General features: G+C 39.2%; 1 protein-coding gene across 1 annotated transcript in view; it reads left to right on the top strand.

Moving 5' to 3' along the window:
• Positions 1 to 21775, top strand: part of UTP20 (UTP20, small subunit (SSU) processome component, homolog (yeast)) — a 120546-nt gene that overhangs the window by 77283 nt on the left and 21488 nt on the right. Inside the window, exons 30-44 of the mRNA XM_006871125.1 lie at positions 4285 to 4511; positions 5757 to 5901; positions 7137 to 7224; positions 7986 to 8129; positions 8327 to 8377; positions 8484 to 8636; positions 10298 to 10453; positions 10812 to 10952; positions 11477 to 11614; positions 13019 to 13158; positions 13421 to 13503; positions 16015 to 16265; positions 17343 to 17482; positions 17673 to 17829; positions 20632 to 20730. Coding sequence (XP_006871187.1) covers positions 4285 to 4511; positions 5757 to 5901; positions 7137 to 7224; positions 7986 to 8129; positions 8327 to 8377; positions 8484 to 8636; positions 10298 to 10453; positions 10812 to 10952; positions 11477 to 11614; positions 13019 to 13158; positions 13421 to 13503; positions 16015 to 16265; positions 17343 to 17482; positions 17673 to 17829; positions 20632 to 20730 — 2113 coding nt within the window. The remainder of the gene's footprint in view (positions 1 to 4284; positions 4512 to 5756; positions 5902 to 7136; positions 7225 to 7985; positions 8130 to 8326; positions 8378 to 8483; positions 8637 to 10297; positions 10454 to 10811; positions 10953 to 11476; positions 11615 to 13018; positions 13159 to 13420; positions 13504 to 16014; positions 16266 to 17342; positions 17483 to 17672; positions 17830 to 20631; positions 20731 to 21775) is intronic.

The raw sequence follows: 21775 nt of genomic DNA, 5'->3' as shown, positions 1-21775 counted from the left end.
GTGTACATGAAGCTATTGAAAATACCATGATTTGGGTCAGGCGGGTACACCGTAGTTCTCAAACTGACATCTTTGCTCCTGAACACCTTAAAGAGGTCTTGTGCAGCACATTTGCCTAATGCAATATGTCCTTTGATTTCTTGACTGCTGTTGCCATGAGTGTTGATTGTGGATTCAAACAAAATGAAGTCCTTGACAACTTCAGTCTTTTCACCATTTATCATAATGATATTTGTTGGTCCTTTTGGGAGGATTTTTGTTTTGAGATGCAATCCATACTAAAGGTTCTGGTCTTGATCTTCGTCAGTAACTATTTTAAGTCCTCTTCTTTACACATTTCTTTATAATACTTGACTTTGTCATCTCAAGCAGCCCTTTGAGATTTTCTGTTCACCTCTTTTGCTTCCTCATTTCTTCTATTCACTTTAGCATATCTATCCTGGAGAGCAATTTTCAGAGTCTCCTCTGACATCCATTATGGTCTTTTCTTTCTTTCTTGTATTTTTAAAGTGGCCTTTTGCTCTCTTCCTGTATGATGTTCTGAATCCACAGCACTTCTGGCCTTCCATCATTAGTGTGTCATACACCAAATCTGTTTTTGAGATGGTCTCTAAATTCAGGTGGGATATGTTTAGTGTCATATTTAGGCTCTCAAGAACCTATTTAATTCTCTTCTGCTTCAGCCTGAACTTGGGTATGAACAAATGATGGTCAGTTCTACAGTCTGCCCTTGGCCTTGCTCTGATGATACTGAGCTTTTTCACTGTCTCCATAGAGAAGCCCAGTGGCTCCATACAATAATCACTGGACTGTGAACCACAAGGTCCGCTGTTCAAGCCCACCAGCTCTCCTGTGGGAGAAAGACAGGATTCTGCTCCTGCAAAGATTTAAAGCCTCAGAAGCCCTATACAGGGTCGCTATGGGTCAGAACTGACTCAGTAGCTCCTAGCAACACAACAACTTCCATCAGATACAATCAGTTTGATTCCTGTGTCTTCCATTTGGTGAGGCCCGTGTACATAGTTGTGTATTATGTTGTTTAAAAAAAGATATTTTCAATGAGTAAGGCATAGATCTTGCAATATTCTATCATGTGATCTCCAGCATCATTTCTATCATCAGGGCCCCAATTTCCAACTCCCAAACCTGCCTCCTTGTTTCTGACCTTCACATTCCAGTTATCCCTAGTTATCAATACATCTCGATTGCATATTTGATGAATTTCAAACTGAAGAAGTTGGTAGAATTCTTCAGTTTCATCCTCACAGGCTTTAGTGGTTAGTGCATACATTTGAGTAATGATATATTAACTGGTCTCTGTTGTGGTAGTGATGGTGGTTATGTGCCATGGTTTTGGTTCTGACTCATAGTGACCGAGTATAGGGCTTTTGGAGACTGTGATATTTACAGGAACAGAAAGTCTCATCTTTCCCCATGGAATGACTCGTAGTTTCTACTGCTGACCTTAAGGTTAGCAGCCTGACTCTTCTACACTACTAGAGCTCCTTGGTCTTTGTTGTAGGCGTATGAATAGTATCCTATCACAGATAGCATTATACTTTAAGATGGATCATGTAATGTACTTTTTGATGATGAATGAGACATCGTTCCTCTTCAATTTGTCATTTAAGCCATATATTTGATTCAAAATGGCCAATACCAGTCCATTTTAGCTCACAAATGCCTATTATGCATTCCATTTCATTTTTTATAATATCTAATTGTCCTAGAATTAAACTTCATACATTCAAGTTTATGATTACTAATGGATGTTTACAGCCGTCTCTCCGCATTTTGAATTGTGTCCCATCATCAAATGAAGGTTCTGAGAGCTTTTTTGAGTCCTTTAAATCTGAGGGAGGCCTCATAGAACAGCACTGTACCTGACAATATTCTGGTGCTATTCATAATGTTTTCCAACACTGTATCTGCTACTGGTAAGGTTTTCAGTGGCTAAACATTAAGAAGTAGTCTGCTGAAACCTGCCCACCTTGGGTGACCCTGCTCGTATTTATAATCCTGATGACATAGCTTCCAGCATCACAAGCCACCACAAAACGCCAGACAGGCGTGTGGTGTGTTGTAAGTCAATCTAGTTAAAATTAGACTTGTTGGGTGCCATCCACGTGTTTTCAACTCATAGCAACCCGTGTACCCAAGTATAAGTGCTCCTTAGGGCTTTCCGGGCCATAGTCTTTATGGAAGCGATTTGCCAGATCTTACTTTAGCAGAGCTTCTGAGTGGTTTCAAACCACTGACCTTTTGGGTAGCAACTGAGTGCTTAACCATTTTATGACCAGCACTCCTTTCAAAGTAGTCCATGGAGCTAATAATATAATCTATAGTCACTTTCAATGCAGTTAGAGAATATCATTGTTCTATGTCATTGTGTCAGTTCTGATTCACACTTAGGGTTTCCAGTAGCAGCTTGTGGGTTTGAATTGCCAGCCTTGTGGTTAGCAGTCCAGTGCTTATCCTACAGTGCCACACCAGAGCTCCATCCTTTTATGTTGTTGTTAAATGCGACCATGTATACGGTTTCCAAGGAGCACCTGGTTAGCTTGAACTGCTTACCTTGCAGTTCAAATGGCTTTGCAGTCTGGTGCATTAACCCACAGTCCCACACCAGGACTCCCCATCCTTGTATGTTGTTGTTTTTTATTTTTATGTTTTATTGTGAATTATGTGATAGTTTACATGGGAGAACATTAGCTTTACATTCATCCTGTCGTATATCGTTTCATTGCCATGGTTATAATCTCCTCCATGCATCAACCAACCAAAGGGTATATATACCCTGCAAGCCTGCCCCCAGTCGTCAGCACACAGCCCCTCTCCCTCTCTGGATCTAGAGTCCCCAACTGCTCCATCTCCCCACGTCACCATCTCTGCCTCCATCTCTGCCTCCATCACTGCTTCTCTGGGTAGGGACCCGCTCTCCACTCTTCTCAGTTGATGGTCCCTGGGCCCTCTGCTCCTAGATTACAAAGTCCACCACTTCTCTCCTTTTGCTGCAAAATATCTACCTTTACATTTCCAACCCTCATGGTCAGTTCTGGGAGCAATAATTCACTATTGTACCATAAGACACCAATTCCCATCTCCTTTCATCAGTTCTGCCTAGACAGATTGGATACTACTCAGTGGAGATTCTACCTTCCTCCGCACCTTCTGGATCTAGACTCCCTCTTGAAAGTTTATAAGCTAGTCACTTCTTGCCTTTGTAGGCACACCACACACACCACCCCCCCGCCGATTTTGGGTAGCCAGTTGTTGTTGTTGCTTTTAAGTACCATGGAGTTGGTTCCAACTCATAGTGACCCTGCACAGGATTCGCGAGTCTGTAAATCTTTACGGGAGCAGAAAGCCTCATCTTTCGCCCGTGAATGGCTGGTAGTTTAGAATTGCTGACCTTAAGGTTGGCAGCCTGACTTGTAGCCATTATGCTACGAGAGCTTCCATCTTTATGTAGTGCCAATCAGATATTGTAACGCTTTCTTCACCTACACAGAGGTCTGGAATTTTACTTTGTATTTGTATAAATGCAGATGCCAGTAGAGCTAGTCTTTGTCTTCTATCTTACAAAAGACTGACTTTTTAGTGTGATCGCACAAGCTATTATTGAAATTTTGATACTTTTGAGCATGAAAATAGGCTGTCAATAATGAAACCTGGACAAAATGATCTGGGACGATACCAGACCACTGTTTGAATAGCTGGTCTGGTTCTGCCATCATCTACCATCATCACCCTACATGGCTTGATCTCTTCTTGCAGCTCCTTCTTCCTGTCAGGAACGTACATTATTATACAAGTTACATTTTTCAAAAAAAAGTTTGGTGGTCACTTTGGGATTGCTCTTGATTTGAATTGCTGCCATTTTGCCAGTAATCGAAAATGGCTTTCACACCCTTCTGTTTGAAAATGTTTAAAGCAACATGCAGCACAGTTATTAAGAGCACAAACTGTAGCCACACAAGCCTGGCTTCCAATCTGGTCCCACTGTTTGTTTGGTAGAGTCGGCTTCTCTCAGTGTCAGATCCACCACGTGTAAAATGGGAACAGGAGCAGCTACTTTGTCAGAATTATATAAAGATATGTAGTGACTCCTGGTATGGCACTGTTTGATGAGACTCAACGACACTTACCAACAGTCATACTACACACAAACACATGCACATAAACGTGTGTCTGTTAAAATGCATCATAAAAATTCATGGGGAACATTTATAAGAAATAACAATATTCAGAAGTAAAAGGATTATTTCAATGTTTTTCTTGCAGATATTTCCCTTTTCTGGCTAAGCAGAAACCTGGGCATCCAGAGTGTGATATCTTGACCAATGTTTTTGCAATTCTCTCAGCAAAGAATCTCTCAGAAGCCACAGCTAGTATTGTGATGGAAATAGCTGATGACCTTCTTAACCTTCCAGATTTTGAACCCACAGAAACCGTCGTGAGCTTGCCAGTAACAGGATGTGTATACACTGACGTAGCAGAAGATGTAGCTGGTAGGTGTGTTTGTAAAAACCAAATGATTTTCTAGACTTCTGAGTTCCTACTTATTCCTTCTGAAAGGGAAAGGTCAACAGGTTAACTTCACTAGCCTGTGCACATAACTGTTCTTTTCTCTAGAAATGAACACTAATTTATATAAACTGGATTTTCTCTGAACTAGTTAGAATTCTGATACGGCAATGTGGATTAGTGTGTTGGGCTGCAAAGTCAATTTGAGTCGTAAGGTTGGCGGTTCGAGCTCATCAGCTGCTCCTAGGAGACCCTATACAGGGTTGCTATGGGTTGGAACCGATTCAACAGTACTTGACAAGAAGTCAGAATTCAGATCTACTTTTGGGGATGCTTCACCCATCCTCCAAGAAGTTGTCAAATGATTTCCAGTGCTGTGTCTCTGAGTTCTTCCTAGCATAACATTGCCTTTTCTGCTACCACTGCCACCTACTACCCACTACAGTCATTTCTGACTTAGGGACCCTATAGAATTGCTATAGGATGTCCTCTAGAACTGCTCCTTAGGATTTCTAAGACAATAAATCTTTATGGTAGCATTATGTTGTTGTTGGTTGTAAAGTGCCATTGAGGCAGTTCCGACCCATAGTGACCCTGGATAAGGTTTCTGAGGAGAGGTTGGTGAACTTGAGTGGTCGACCTTGCAGTTCAAACTGACTTTGCAGTCCAGTGCATTAAGACACAGCGCCATACCAGGACTCCGTGGTGTAGCGTACAGCCTCACCTATTTCCAGTGGAGCAGCGGTGAGTTGGCACTGCTTAACCTGCAATGCCACCAGGGCTCTTACAACTACCAAAATGGTTTTAAATGAAGTCTTAGGGGTTCTTCTTGAATACATTCTTCACTTGTTATTGTTGTTAAGTACCGTGGAGTCGGTTCTCACTCATAGCGACCCTGCACAGGGTTTCCGAGGCTGTAAATCTTTACAGGAGCAGAACGCCTCATCTTTCTCCCACGGAACCACTGGTAGTTTCGAACTGCCGACCTTGAGGTTAGCAGTCCAATTCGTAACCACTATGCTACCAGAGCTCCTTCACTTAATTAGTGATAATAAGCTTCACTTAACTAGTGATAATAGCTATTGTGATTAAGAAGAAAGTGATTTAATTTTCAGAGTTGAAATTTAGTAACATTTTCCTGTTACTTTTTTTGTCTGTCATGAAGAGATACGAGTACGTTTTAAGATTGTGGTTTAATAAAATCACAACAGTCATCATATCTATTCCAGAGTCCATAACGATAGGAGGAAGATTACTGCTACCTCATGTGCCTGTAATTCTTCAGTATCTCAGCAAAACTACAATAAGTGCAGAAAAAGTGAAAAAGAAAAAGAACAGGGCACAAGTCAGCAAGGAACTTGGCATTCTTTCAAAGTAAGTGACAGATTGTTACTTTAAAACAAAAATAACATGACCACCCCATGGTTTTAGTTTTTTTAAAAGTTGTAACTCATTTTTCCATTGTTTGAGCCTAGCTGAAGCTAAAAAGGTTTTTGTTATTTTACATGCCCCCCACTTTTAATGGAGAGTCTTATTTTTCTGCTTCAGTATTCAGTAGAAACCTTTTATAGCATTTGCTTTCATTTAATTATATTAGAAGGAACATACTTTGAAAATTCTTAAGTAGACTAATAGAATTCTTGTTTATTAGCCTTTGCAAATTTTGTTTAAAGTTATGAGTTGCATGAGACTCCATAATTTTTTATAATTTTTTTTTTTTTAGCTTAATAGAAACAATTAAAAAGAGCAGGTTGGTTAAATTTTTAAGTGTGAAGATCTTGCAAGGGATTTCAAAGAGTCTGTTTGGCAATAGATCCAGTAACGTTGCCTGGTGATGTCTCGAAAGGGCACGGCGGGTAATCCTGACTGCAAGAAATGACTCCAGCTTAAATTTTAATTGACTGGTTGACTTGGTTGGTGGGGGGGAAAAGATTTTTTATGCTATTTTCAGCAATAAGAAAAAAGATATATTAGAACCTTTACTGAAACTTTCTGCCAAGTCTTTTATACTGTTTTATGTCTAAGCTATCTAGAATAGGAAGCCACATGAAATGCACTCATTAAATTTCATCACAGGTTATGCGGTAGTGAAAAACTAATGAGTGATTGGGTGCCAGGAAGACCTGGGTTTAAGAGATCTGCTCTACCACTTAATAGCCATTTGACATCAATTTCTCTTGGTCTCCGGTTCCTCGGGAGCTAATAATAGCTTACACTGCAAGGATTATATGGAAATATTGTACCTAAAGCACTTAAGAAACAGTCTCAGCTCTTAGAAAAATGTTTTTTCCTTGCCCCCCCCCCAAAAAAAAATCAGATTGTAATGCTGTCATGTATAGCACTAAAGCAATATGAACCACTTCTACCATCAGATATTGCAAAAGAAATAAAAGTAGTAGCCGTAAGCCTAGTACTGGAGAGAAATAAGAGTAAGCACTGGCTGATACTGAGTTAGCTCTTTCTACATACTCATATACCTAAGACTTTGCCATTAGAACGTTCAAACTGTTCTTTAGTCCATAATTTTATTTTATAGTAAGTGTGATTTCTTAGGTAAATACTCTTCAATTACATATCTTCCTTACAAAACCATATTATTCCTTCTTTAGGATCAGCAAGTTTATGAAAGACAAAGAACAGAGTTCTGTACTTATTACACTTCTCCTTCCCTTTCTCCACCGAGCCAATATTCCTCAGGTACAAGGGCATTTACTTTGTCTTTGAAGTGGCACTTTATCACTGGGTCTATTTGTGTTTGTGAACAGTACTTTTACTATAAAACATTTGTCCCAAAGAACTTAAAGGGCATTTTACAGACATACGAAATTGGAAATGGAGAGGGGAAACGGGTCGAGATGGGTGTTTAGTCCTTTTATTTGTTTAGCTTCTAATTCATTTCTGGGTATGCTCATTGTTTTTTTCTGACTGTAATCAATAATAAATTTGGAATCCAAGAAATACATTACATCATCTTAAATATGGATCACAGTGGCAAAACTTGAATAAAAAGGCAAGCTTTTAATATTCAGAGGTAGCTAAGAGTTTGTGATAAACATTTCCAAATCCTAGCTTGGTTCTTCAGTAACACAAGCTCATTTAGAACACCTCAGTGGTTGCATGTCTTCTCACTTAGTAATTCAATTTAAAAGACCACAATCTGAAGACTACCGGAAGTGTGTTTTATTCTTTTCCAAGCTCATGTTGGTGGTGGTTTTTTAACTAGACAAAATTCTGTTTCAAAGCCACGTGTTGTGTCTGTTAGAATGAAAAGAAGAAACTGCTGTCAACATTGGCATGGGTTTTATGTTAAGTTAAAATGTGAAATACAAGACTATGAAATCATTGGGCATTTGGTACCATATCTTAACCATAATTGTTTTCTATGTTGTAATAAAGTTTTAGTTAACCAGTTTTATAAATAATTGAAATAATGATTTTTCTTCATTTTCCTTTTCAAGGAAACAGAGCTTGACATTCTGGTGACAGTGCAAAACTTGTTAAAGCATTGCTTGGACCCTCCAAGCTTCCTCAAGCCTCTAGCAAGACTGTTCTCAGTTATTAAGAACAAGTTGTCAAGACAGTTGCTTTGTGCAGTTTTCCAGGTCTGCAGTAATTACTTTGACCCCCAAATCATCCCTTTCCTTAGTAACTAACTTTAGCATATAAAACAAATTAGTAGCTTTCTTAGTGCTAGTAAAGTGTTTCTTTATGAATTTTGTGGGGGTAGGGAGGTGACAGGATGCCGTCAGAAAAATTAATGTTTTATTCATTAATAATACAGTTCTTTCTTTCTTTGTAGCATCTTTCTGATTTTGAGAGTGGATTGAAGTACATTACTGATGTTGTCAAGGTAAGAAAAAAAAATTTCTCTCTTTTGCTTCAAAGGTATTATCATTTACATTTCTTTAACATTTACACATCTTTAATTTCTTTGGTTGTAATGATATTTTTTGTAGCTTAACGCCTTTGATCAAAGACATCTTGATGACATCAATTTTGATGTTCGCTTCTCAACGTTCCAGACCATCACATCTTACATTAAAGAAATGCAAACCGTAGATGTGAATTTCCTAATTCCAGTTATGCATAATTGTTTCTATAATCTGGAGGTAAGTCTTTACAGGAAAAAAAAAAAAAAAAGAACTGTTTATTGTTTTGATAGTATAATTTCACAACTGAATTTCTACAAAGGTGTTTTAAATTTGTTTTTGAGGGAGTACAAGGGTTTTAGTACAAAACATGTTTTTTAGTTGTAGAATATGTTGTTTACAAAGATACTGTTTTTCTCATGATTTGAAAGACACGTTTTCCTAATAAAATATTGTTTGGGGAACGACTTTAAAGAGTCAAAAAGTGCCTCAGTGTATTTTAAAAAAAAAAAGAGCTACAGTGAATAGAGAGAAATAGTGCATGGAGGGGATTGTAATCCTTGTGATGAAACAAATCGTATGATTTGTTGAATGTAAACCTGATGACCTGCCCTGTAAACTTTCACTCAATCCACAATGAAAACTTAAAACAAAAAAAGAGCCAAAGAATTCTGTATAAGAATAGAAAGTAGTTAGAGGAGTGGTTGCCTGGGTACAATAAGCGAGGAACGGGAGGACTGCTAATGATGAAAATATTGTAAAACTGGGTAATGGAAATGGTTGTAGAGCCTTGTCGGTATTCTAACAACCACTGGTGTGAATACTTTAAAAAGGTGACGTTGATGGTATATGCATTTTATCTGGGCAAAATAGTTACATACCTGTCAGATTTTATTTGAAAGCTTGTCCTTTTTTATTAAAGATATGGTAGAAATAAAGGGATTTGGACTACTGTGTCATGTTGCTGAATTAAGACTGCAAACGGGAAAAAATAAAACCCAGGTCCTAGTGGTATCAGCAAGGAGCCCAGGTGGTGCTGTGGCTAGGCCTTTGTCTGCTAACTGCAAGGTTAGCAGCTGATGTCCAGCAGCTGCTCCTCGGGAGAAAGATGAGGCTGTGTGCTGTAAAGATGGAGAGTCTCGGAGAGTGTCAATTGACTCAGCACCATTGGGTCTGCTTTGGGTTCATGTCATCAGTAATTTAGGACGATTTACAATGATTCATCTGATGTTAAGGAGTTTGGAGTTCATTCTTCATAGAGTATGTTAAATTTCACCATAAAAGAATTCAAAATCACCCACCTGATTGGCTGAGTGGGTGACACCTTTGGTTCACTCACAACTCACCTTCCTCAACCCAGAAACTGGAGCTTCTACCCAGAAGTAGACACACCACCTGTCAAGTCATTTTCAGTGATGACCTGAAATGTGACTTTTGAAAACTCGTGTCTGTGACTCCTTTGTTGGCTTGCTTGGGCCACTAAAGCTAACGGAACATTTCGTAGCACGTTCTGAAATTCAGTGATACTTCTTAGTAAGCTTGGTTCCTCAGAATCCTATGTGACCTTACTCACAACCCTGGTGGTGGTGGTGGTGGTGGTGGTGGGCCATGGAGTTGATTCCGACTCATAGTGACCCTGCTTAGGGTTTCTGGGGCTGTAAATCTTTATAGGAGCAGAAAGCCTGATCTTTCTCCCATGGAACTGCTGGTAGTTTTGAACTGCTGACCTTGAGATTAGCAGCCGACTCATAACCACTACACTAGCAGAGCTCCTTACTCACAACCGTACAGAGATGTAAAGTAAACAAATCACTCTGAGTAGTGATTTGTCACAGAGCCGTGGGAAATGTTTTGTTAACACTCTCTCATGGGGAAACAATGCTGCATGTTCTTATGTCCAGTTAGGAGACATGTCTCTAAGTGATAACGCCAGTGTGTGCTTGATGAGTATCATCAAAAGGTTAGCCGCTCTGAACTTCACAGAGAAAGACTATCGAGAAATCGTTCATCGCTGTCTCCTGGAGGCACTGAGGAAAGGGTTGAGGAGCAAGACCGAGGTAATGGCATTTGCAGTTGTAAATTTGTCTTTAAAGTACTAATATGTGAGGGGTAGTTTCTTTTCTTTTTTTTCTGCTATTCCACTTTTTTTTTTTAATAGTCAGACTTAGTACATTAAAATACTTGATTTTGGAAATAAATATTCACCAAACTTTAATAGGGTAGTCTGAGTGGATAGGAAACACAATCACTTGATTTTATATAGTTGTTAGACTTTTTACAGTGCAACTATTGTAATTTTTAAAAACTAATGTCTTTAAATTTGGGTGTCTTACTATTATTGTTGTTGTTATTATCTAGGAAAGAAATTTAAAATTAAAAAAATATGTATTTTTTTTCTCTATTTGTTATTTACAGAGTATTCAACAGGATTACACCACACTGCTTTCCTGTTTAATTCAAACCTTTCCAGACCAACCGGAATTTAAAGACTTGGTACAGCTTACTGATTACCACGATCCAGAAATGGACTTCTTTGAGAACATGAAGCATATCCAGGTAAAACACAGTTCTACTTTCTTCCCGCCAGGCATTTCAACCAATTCTGCCTATTTAAAAAGGAGTCTTGGTGTGGCACTATAGGATAAACACTGGACTGCTAACCACTAAGTCAGCAGTTCAAACCCCAGCCGCTCCTCAGAAACCCTGTACAGAGTCATTCTGAGTTGGTACCCACTTAATGGGACAGCATTTTAACTTACAAAAAAGTCTATAGCCTCTTATATCAGGGTCTATAAGATGATCACCTCCTGGGTCCAGATTTCTTCGGTGGTATCACAAGCCATAATTAATCATGGTGTCACACTTCTTTGCCTTTTCCTGAAAAGTGTAAATGCTTTAGAATCCATCATTATACAAATGCCATGGATTATGTCTCTGGAAGCAAACCATCATACAGGTGTTTGCTCATGTAACACTTGGACTGTGTTTTATTTCATCTTTTATGGAAGGAGAGCATGTGCTGAAATGCAGCTGGTTGTAGATGGGGTTTTTTCAGTAATCATATTTTGTGTAACTCATAGATTCACAGAAGAGCAAGATCCATGAAGAAACTGGCAAATCAACTAATGGAAGGCAAAATTGTGCTGTCTTCTAAATCTCTTCAAAACTATATCCTGCCATATGCCATGACTCCAATTTTTGATGAGAAAATGCTCAAGGTAGGACATTGAATCTGGACACCAGCAAACTTCTCCTCGCACCAGGGGAAACCCTTTTCCACAGTGTAGCTGGGGTTGGTGTCATCCATGCGGATGCTGTCGCAGTAATCAGAGGCTTTGAATAGCTCAGTATCCCTTAGAAGTGGTCCCCATATGTATATGCTATATAAATGGTGGCTGTTATATGGAGTCCTGGGGTGGCACTGTGGGTTAATGTGCTGGACAGTAAGGTCAGTTTGAACCGCAAGATTAGTTTTTCAAACTCGCCAACCACTCCTTGGAAGTCCTATACAGGGTCACTATGAGTCAGAACCATTTCGATGGCACTTAACAACACATTTATATATAAATAATCATGGTGTAACACTGCAGGATAATGCACTGGCCTGCAAGGTCGGTGGTTCAAACACACTAGTCACTCTTTAGAAACCCTATATAGGGTTGCTATGAGTCAGAAACCACCAAAAGCACTTAACGACAATTATTTATAAATGTTGACTGTTAGTAGTAGTATTATTACTGACTCACAAAAGGCTAGCCACAAAGTATTTTCTCTCTCAGAAATGATCACATTACTAAGAAGGCTTACTTTAATTAGTATATCACAGGACTTCTGATAATCTCCACTAACCAGCAGGATCACTGCATAGTCTTCATCCTTACAACAGCCCAACCTTCTAGGCTAGCACCTGATCTTACTTATGAGACAGTAAACTGAGAGTTAGTGAAGTTCTGTAGCTTTTTCAAAGACACGCCGAATCAGAGCTGGGATTGGAACGCAGAGCTCTCTTAACCCTTACTTGGCATATGGTAAAGACTAGATAAATATTTATTGATTAAATAGCTGAATGTGAAAGGCCATGTTAAAAGATCACAGAAATTGAACTCTTAATTGTAATATCAGGGCTTATGACTTAAATTTATGTTGTGATTACATGACCTTGTACAATGGTAGGTTTCCTGTGTTATTTCAAGATATTAAAAAATATATATTTAAAAGAATGATCTAAGTGAGTAAAAGACTGTTCTGTAAAATTCCAGTTTAAAAAGCCAGTAATTTCAACCAGTTTAGGATTTGTGATACAAGTGTAATTGTTGTTGTTGTTAAGTGCCGTGGAGTACCCTATGTGGGATTTCTGAGGAGCAGCTGGTGAGCTTGACTCACCAACCTTGCAGTTCAAACCGTTTTGCAGTTCAGTGCATTAACCTCCAGCACCCCACCAGGACTCCATTGTTAATGCCAGTTGGTATTTGTTGTCAAGTCGATTCCAGCTCATGGGGTTAGGCAAAGACGAGTATGGTTCGAGCAATCTCTCTTTCCTTTCTGTAACTGCTGTTCACCTACTGCTCTGTATTTCTCAGCAAATACGTGTGCTGTGCTGATGCTCTTGGTTTGTTTTGCAGCATGAAAATATAACCATTGCTGCCACTGAGGTGATTGGAGCTGTGTGTAAGCATCTCTCTTGGTCAGCTTACATATATTACTTGAAACATTTCATTCACGTCTTATGTACAGGACAGATCAATCAAAAGTTGGGTGTCAGGTATGGTCAAACTTCTTAATTTTGTTTTATTTACATTTGAAAATCGAATTTTAAAATTATTCTCTGGCTGAATATTTTTACAATCTCAATTTATTTTGACCCTGTATGAGTGAAGCTATGGTTATGCCTGTTACAGTAAAAAAAAAATACCTAGAAGTGATCCTTTTTAATGTCTGTAAGTCTTTAAATTCTCTGAATGGAGTTCTGTCCTTTCTGTAGTCACATTGTATTATTAATCAAATGAGCATTTCTGTTTTAACAGTTTGCTGGTAATAGTATTAGAAGCATTCCACTTTGACTACAAAACTCTTGAAGAACAAATGGGGAAAATTCAGAATGAAGAAAGTAAGTTTTTAAAACTAGATTACCCTCTTCTTGGATAATTTGTGTTCTTGAGTTAAAGATGGCAAAATTCAACTTATTCCCTTTTCTGCTCTTATAGCACTGGCCATGAATGAGTCAAAAGAATAGTTTGAATATTCTTATATTCAAATTACTTAACTTATATTCGAATTTAACTAGCAAGAAGGCCAGTATAAATTGTATTTGTGAAAAAAGATCTGTACTGTCGTTTATTTACATAGAAATCCTAAAATTGGATTTTGGATTTCTGTGTAAATAATTAATTAACTATTACATCAGTGTAAAGAATGTGAAGAAGGAGTCCTGGTGTGGTGCTGTGGGTTAATGAACCGGACTGCCAGGTCGCTTTGAACTGCAGGGTCAGCGGTTCAAGCTCACCAGTTGCTCTGCGGAAGCCCTATACAGGGTCACTGTGAGTTGGAACTGACTCGGTGACACTTAACAACAGCAGCAGTAATCTGGGTGTTACACGTTTCACTGGTTTAAGAGACAACTTGTGTAACTCCGCACCGTCTATAAAGCATAAAAATCAGCCTCCATTGTGCCAGTCCTACTGAGGCTGGTGTCACACTGTCAAAGCTGAACTATGCTAGCTAGGGATTTTTAGGAACTAGATCTACAGATCTTTCTTTCAAGGCATCATCCTTTAGTGAGGGTGGTCTTACATTCCAGCCTTTGGTTAGTAGCTGAACATACTAACTATTCGTACCTCCCAGGGACTCCAGTATGAGACTTAACTATGATCTAGTCTTGCATTCTGCCCAGCAAAGATGTCAGATAAGATACCTTACCTGCAAAGGTTGCATCTAAGTGTCTAAAACACTAGGGAAGTCTGTAGAAACAAGAACTTCTTGCCTTAGTTGGAATAGACTTCTGTCACCTCTGTGATTCCATACTCCCAGGATGGCTGACATCAGGTCTGCCTGGACTGGAAGTATGTTCCAGGTGCTCCATCTTAAAAGCCGTCTTTTAGCGCTAAGTCACTCCCATTCCTCATCCACCTTTTCTCCTGCATTTCTCTCCATAATTACTTCTTTACCAATTATTTCAGATATTGGCCAAGTAATGTAAGTGAATATCTCAATTAAAATGCAACCAAGAGCCCTCATCTTCTAGTTACCGACATTGTCCTAAATTAATCAGCATCTCAGAGCTGAACTAACTAACCCAGCGTGGAGCTCTGTCCTTGAGAATGAGGATAAAGGCACATCACTGAATTACAGTTCTAGTTGATGTTACATCAAGAGTTTTCCTTTTCTAGTTGTCGGTTCTGTGTGTTAGTAAAAGTTGATCGACACACAAAAAATGAGATTGCAGATCAAAGACAATTGTGTTTTGAAGAAAAAAGAAATTCATTGACAAGACTAGGAAGTATTAAACATTGATTGAACACATGCTCTGCGTTGGGCTTATGTAGATAGCTCATTCATCCTCTTAAAAACTTTAACTCATGTTTTTATTATAGGAAACTTAAGTTTCAGAGAAGTAAACTTTCCTGAAGCTGCACAGCCAGAAAACAAAATAAACTAATAGCTCTCGTTTCTGTAAGGCACAGTTATCCCAGTTAATTCTTCAGTTGCCTTGCAAGGCAGATGCCTCTCCACTTTATAGGTAAAGAATGTGAAATTGGTAACAATGCTTGTAAGCAAGTCTGGACTTGCTCAACTATCTATACTGCACTACCTGATTGTCATTAATAAGCTGAATCTTAGAATAAAGGAGATTTCTATGTAAGAACTGTTGGCTGTCATTATAATTTCCATGCCCATGAAAAGAGCACAAAACCTTGTCTCTAAGCACAGGACTTTGAAGCTTTCTGTCATTTGGGACCCTACATCCCTCCCCTGGAGTGCTCCCATACCTACCTAGTACCTTGGACTTGCTCAGACCATTCTTTTATCATTGCCAATTTACTCATCTGCCCTCATTGAAAGAGTTCTGGTGTAGCGCTGTAGGATAAGCACTGGACTGTTTACCAAAAAGCTGGTGATTCGAGCCCACCAGCCGCTCCTCGGAAACCCTATACAGGGTCACTGTAAGTTGGAGCTGACTCAACATCACTTACCAACAACAATCCTCATTAGAGGAGCACTGGTGGGGCTGTGGGTTACACATTGAACTACTGTAACACAAATGAGGTCAACAGTTCAAACCCAGTAGCTGTTTCCACAGGGGAGAGGTGAAGTTGCCTGTTACCTTAAAGGTTGACAGTCTCAGAACCCCAAGGAGCAGGTCTCCTTTGTCCTTTAGGGTCACTGTAGTTGGAGTTGACTTGACGACAGTGGGTTTGATGGAGCCTCATTGCCTACCTCACAGAGCAAAATTCCTACCTTCTCATTGACTTCCGTTTCTTCAGCAGATACAGTGCTTGCCCGTAGTTGGTGGTTAGATTTTGTCTTTAATGGGATGTCAGAAGTTAGTGGGAGACACTACTGAACACAGTATTTTTTCCTTATTTGGTTTAAGGTGACTTTTGTTCTTTACTAAACATAGACACAATAGAAGTGATTGAGGTACCAGAGCATGAAGTCATGGAATTGGAAGAAGGAGGAAAGGAGGGAGGAGAAGAGAAGGAAAATGGATGTAAGAATCTATCAAACGACAAGGAAGAAGCAGCGTTAGCCACAAAGTCCTTATCCTGCCTTCCTCAGAATAAAGAGGAATTGGAAAGAACAATTAAAAATATCCAAGGAACCATAATGGGAGATATTCTACCCAAGCTACACAAATGTCTGGCATCAACGGTAATCATTATGCCTGGGTCCCCAGGGAGGGTCTGTGTGAGCTCGGGTTTGGTTGGAGCCCTTTCGGCCTTATAACCTGCTACTCATTGGCACTTTAGCTTTTGGATTTCCCTTTACCTGAGTATTTCACTGTGCATCTCCCCTCTCTTGCATCATCAACCTCAGCCTCGTCTGCTGCAGCCTGGCAGTAATACTCCTGCTTCATTATAATTTGTTGTGGTTGATAGATGGTTTTCTAGCTCCAAAGTACAAGCACGGTGGTTCCATATCCAATAAGCACTAGACTTGGAACCACAAGATCTGCAGTTTGAGTCCACCAGCCACTCCATGGGAGAAAGGTGAGGCTCTGTGCTCCCACGAAAATGTAAAGCCTTGGAAACCGTATACGGGGTCGCTATGAGTCGGCACTTAATAGTAAGAACAGCAATCCCTGTAGAGAAAGTAGATGTTAAAGTGACTCCCATCTCTAAAACAGGCCATTAAAAATTACAGTATCTTTCTTTTTCTGTGTCAGAATTCATCTTTCCCTGGGTTAACAGGGATAACATTTTAACAACACATTCTCATATATCCAGAGCCTTTTTCTTTTCTGTGAGCTGAATCTAGCCCATGGATTGCTTTATAAATACGTTTTATTGGTATACAGCTTGCGTGTTTATTCAAGGAGACTTCAAAAAGTTCGTGGGAAAATAGAATTTGTGTATTTCTTGTATATCAACAAATAAATCATTTGTTCTTTGGGACAAAATGTATGTCACTGAAACATTGATGTCCCAAATTGATACAAATGTTACATACTTTGTAAATATTTAGTATCAATCTTGGTCACACCAGTGAAAGATAGCTTTGTTTTTTTTCTAGTTGTTCCTTTTTAAAATAGAACATTCTTATTGATACCATTTTTATAATCTTTATACAGTTCTTACATTGTTTGATTTTAGTTGCTGGTTACAGATATTTAACTTAGAAATGTGCTAAGGAAACATTAAAAAAGCTCTTTCCAGTGGAAGGAGCCACTGTTGGGAGGTCCATCAAATACTACTTTTTCTTTTGGTTTAACTGAAACCTTTCTTACAGACCAAAAGAGAAGAAGAGCACAAGCTGATCAAGTCAAAGGTGGTGAATGATGAGGAAGTGGTTCGCGTTCCATTAGCTTTTGCCATGGTTAAGCTAATGCAGTCTCTTCCACAAGAAGTGATGGAAACAAATCTTCCAAGGTATGTCAGACAAGTTCAGTGAAACTCAGTTCGTTCTTCATAAAGCTCCTTTGTTAGGAAGAGGGTCACTATTGCTGTGGTTTAGAATCCTGAGTAGGAAATTTGGATTGTGAATAATTGAGTGATAAAGGGATATGTATGTTTTTATTTGTGTCTGTTTATCTGATTAATCGCGGTTTCAATTCCCCAGTATTCTGCTGAAAGTGTGTGCCCTTCTCAAGAATAGAGCACAGGAAATCAGGGACATTGCACGCAGCACTCTCACAAAGATTCTCGAGGATCTGGGTGTGCACTACCTCCAGTATATTTTAAAGGAGTTGCAGACGACGCTTGTCCGTGGCTACCAGGTATGATGTTTAAGATCTTTATAGACCTGGTTTACACAACTTGTCTTTGTTTCTCAAAAATCACTGTATATCATGTTTTGTGTTTTCTTTTTAATAAAATCCTTATTGAGTCTGTTGCCTGTAGTGTCCCACTGTGAATAATTACAAACATACACACATTAATGTTGTTTTAAGAGCTGGAAACCTAACTGTAATAAGAATGAATGCAAGGTGGAATATCAAATACCTCGAAGTTGCCTGATATCTAGCTCCTTGCTGAGATCCCAGCACCAGAAGCATCTAACAGGGAGCTTGTTACTAATGCAGACTCTCAAGCCCTGCAGCTGACCTACAGAATTTGAATCTGCATTTTAGTAAGGTCCCCAAATGATTTAAAGTGTGGGAAACACTGCAGCTGGTTCTTTTACCCAGCCAAGACTCGATGGTAGTTAGCTTTATTCCTTAGGTCCCGATTTGTTGAAAGGTAAGGTTTCTTTTCTATAGGTTATAAGGTTAATACATTGAATCTGTCAGTAACATCTTGACTATATCTGTTTGTTTAATTCTTTTTGTGTTGGTCTAGGGTTGACCATATATACGTGACTTCTCTAAGTCTATTTAGAATCAGTATTGTACCACTTCAAGTGAAATGTAGAAATCTTACCTCCATATAGATCCTTGTGTTGTAATTGCTTTAATACAGAACATCTCCATTTACAGAAACTTACATGAGGCAGTATTATTAAGTTTTAACTGTCGAACATTTTAAAGAGCTCAAGAGGGGAAACAGGTCTTTGTCTTATCCAGCTATGTACCATTTCTATAGCTCTTCTTTCATTCCTGGTGTCCAAGTTTCTTTCCAGCATTACTTCTCTTCCATATGAAGAACTTTCTATAGCCGTCTTGTAGAGCAATTCTGAATTACTGGTGGGGAGCTATAGGGTAAGTATGGAACTGCTAACCACAAGGTCAGCTGTTCAGACCCACCAGACGTTTCTCGGAAACCCTATACAGGATGGCTGTGAGTTGCAAATGATTCACTAGCACTTACCAATGACAAGAGCATCTCGCAGTAGATTCTCTTAGTTTTCCTTCATCTGTCTGCATTTCACCTTCCTTCCTGAGGCTATTTGTTCACTGGTTATAAGAATTTTTCTGTTGACGCTTCTTTGCTTTCAGTGCTTTAAGAATGTTGTACTACTGCTCTCTGGCCTTGTGATGAGTACTCCAGTCATTAGAATTGCTGTTCCCCTCTAGATAATGGGTTGATACTTTCTTTTCCTTTTTGGTACTTCAGTGAAATGAACATTAGACCTTCATTACTATTCCATAGGTCACTGAGGCTTTGTTTTGTTTTGTGTTTCCTTCCTCTCTGTTGTTTAGACCTAATGATTTCTATTGATCTTTCATCAGTTCATTGGCCTCCTCCCTTTTTCAGTCTCCATTCTGCTGTTGAGCCCATCCCGTGACTTTCTCATTCCAGTTGTGGTTTTCAGGTCTAAAATTTTCATTTGGTTATGTTTTACACATTTATTTGTTGATACTTCGGATTATACCATTTGTTTTAGTCCTCCATTTAGAAAACTGAAGCTTTACTTCTTCCCTGTACACCATACAATTCTTGTACCTGGGGTCAAGTGCGGGGGAGACAGAGAAAGAGAAAAAAGACAAGGGTTGGCTCACCCTCTAGGAGCTGCACTTCCACTGGATAGAGAGCAGAAGCTTCCCCTCCCCCAGTTTTGGTTCCTGCCACCACCCACTACCAGGCTGGGGGCTGGGGTACAGGAGAATGAAGAAAAGAAAGAGGAAAAAGCCCCAGGGGATTTCTCCACTCTCTGGAGCATTATATGTTCCCCTTTCCTGATCTTTGTGCCAGAATCAAAGACGACTCCTTATTTGTGTCTTCCATGTGGGCTGTAGAATGCCAGAGAGAAAAATGGTAAACTCCTGGGTAGTTGAGTTAGTGCTCTCTGGTGTTCATTGCCAATATACCCACTACTTCTTGCCATTAGAGCTGCTTCATGCATCTGATCCAGTGTTTACAGCCACATTCAGAAGGAGAGATGGGAAGGAGTAGACTGTCTCCATCTTACCTGGAACCAGAGCCCCTATCAGCATGTTTTTAGTCTGTTCTCTTGACCACTTTGATTACTTCTTTTGTTTCTATGTCATGGCTACTTAGTGCCAGGTGATGTGCTGAGCACTGGGCTTGCAATGTGAGCACAGACTTCGCTGTCCTGAAGGATTCAGATCACAATCCAGCACTCATCCAATAGCACCACCAGGGGGCTTCGAAAGATGGCATGAAAAGACGGTGGAATTTTTCCACAAATTTTGTGAAGCCCACTCATATAACACCAATTCTCTGAAGCCCCCTCACACAGCAACTACGAGGTTTGGTGATGGTTAAATGCAGTGATACAAGTGAAGTATTAGGACTGTGCCTTAGCTCATCATAAGCGCTCAGTAAATGTGAGCTAAGGGTATCATTGAGGCACAGAAATGTATGCTCCATAACACTATATTCCAGCAGTAATTGCATTCGACATTGCCAAAATTCTTAATTCGCAAGTTTTTATAAATCACTGGCCCAGTTTCCTGTAACAATAGTGCCTAAGCATGGTAATGTCTTTCTAAGCATCTTTCATTCAAAGTGATTGGTTAGCTGAAGGATTTTAGATAACAATACAAATATGTGTCATTTATCCAAGTTTCTCCTCTCAGTGGCTTTGCAATATTCCTTACTGATCTTGTGATGTTTTCTGAGTATGGTATTCATAACCATTCATATTCTTACTATGACTTCTTATTATTGACTTCTAGGTCCATGTGCTAACTTTTACTGTTTACACGTTGCTGCAAGGCCTCACTAACAAGCTACAAGTTGGGGATTTGGACTCCTGTATAGATATAATGATTCAGGTAAGACGTAAAGGAGAGTGGACAAAGGACACAGACGTGCAAAATCAGTTCACAAATAAGAAATGAATAATAGCCTATGAAAATGAAAACAACATACTATCTCATCTTAGGTTAGCAAAGACTTAAAACCCTAAGTTCCAGGCTATCCAGTCAGTGTTAGTGGGGCACAAGTTCTTGGAGTGAAATCTACCAGCATAGCCATCTCTGGCATTATGTATCACGAGCTTTTAAAATGAGCAAAACTTTTCAACCATCTCCAAGAATCTATTCTATAGACCAGAGCACATGCAATAAGCTCCACATGATCAACACTGGCCTGCAAACCACAAGGTCTACAGTTCGAGCCCACCAGCCACTCCATGGTGGAAAGAATGAGACTTTCTGTTCCCGCAAAGATTTTAAAAGTTTTAGAAACCCTACACAAGGTCACTATGAGTCAGAACCAACTCAATGGCACTTAACAACAACAACTCTATAGACGTTATCAGAACCAGGAGTGGGGCAGGGGGTGGGAGAGCCATTGTTGAGGAAGTAGTTAGTGTTTGTCTTTAGTGATGGGAAATTTGAATTGTAGTTAACAAAACGTGAATAATACACTGATATCACTAAATTATATACCTGGAAAATGTTGATTTGGCAAATGATTTATAATAGCAGAAAATAATATTTAAAAGTAGTAATTTGTTGTTGTTAAGAGCCTTTGAATAGGTTAAATTTGATAACATGATGAATTAAAGAGTGATAACAATTAGGAATTTCAGTAAGTTGCAAATATCATGATAACTTCTTAAAAGTAAATTAAACTACCTTTTGGTAGTATCAGGAAAGAAGTATCTGTCCTTAAGCAATTCAGTTCTTTATATAAATCTATGGGGAGTTTGTTAAATAACAAGCTAACTATACTAACAGGAAATCCTGTTAGTATGAAACTTTTCAGATGCTTTTATATTATATCGGAAACCCTTTACAGGGTCGCTATGGGTCGGAACCGACTCGACAGCACTTAACAACAACAACAACAACAATATATATATATATATATATA

The sequence above is a fragment of the Chrysochloris asiatica genome, unplaced genomic scaffold (assembly GCF_000296735.1).
Source record: "Chrysochloris asiatica unplaced genomic scaffold, ChrAsi1.0 scaffold00160, whole genome shotgun sequence".
Lineage (NCBI taxonomy): Eukaryota > Metazoa > Chordata > Mammalia > Afrosoricida > Chrysochloridae > Chrysochloris > Chrysochloris asiatica.
This window is presented reverse-complemented; position numbering and strand designations above follow the sequence as displayed.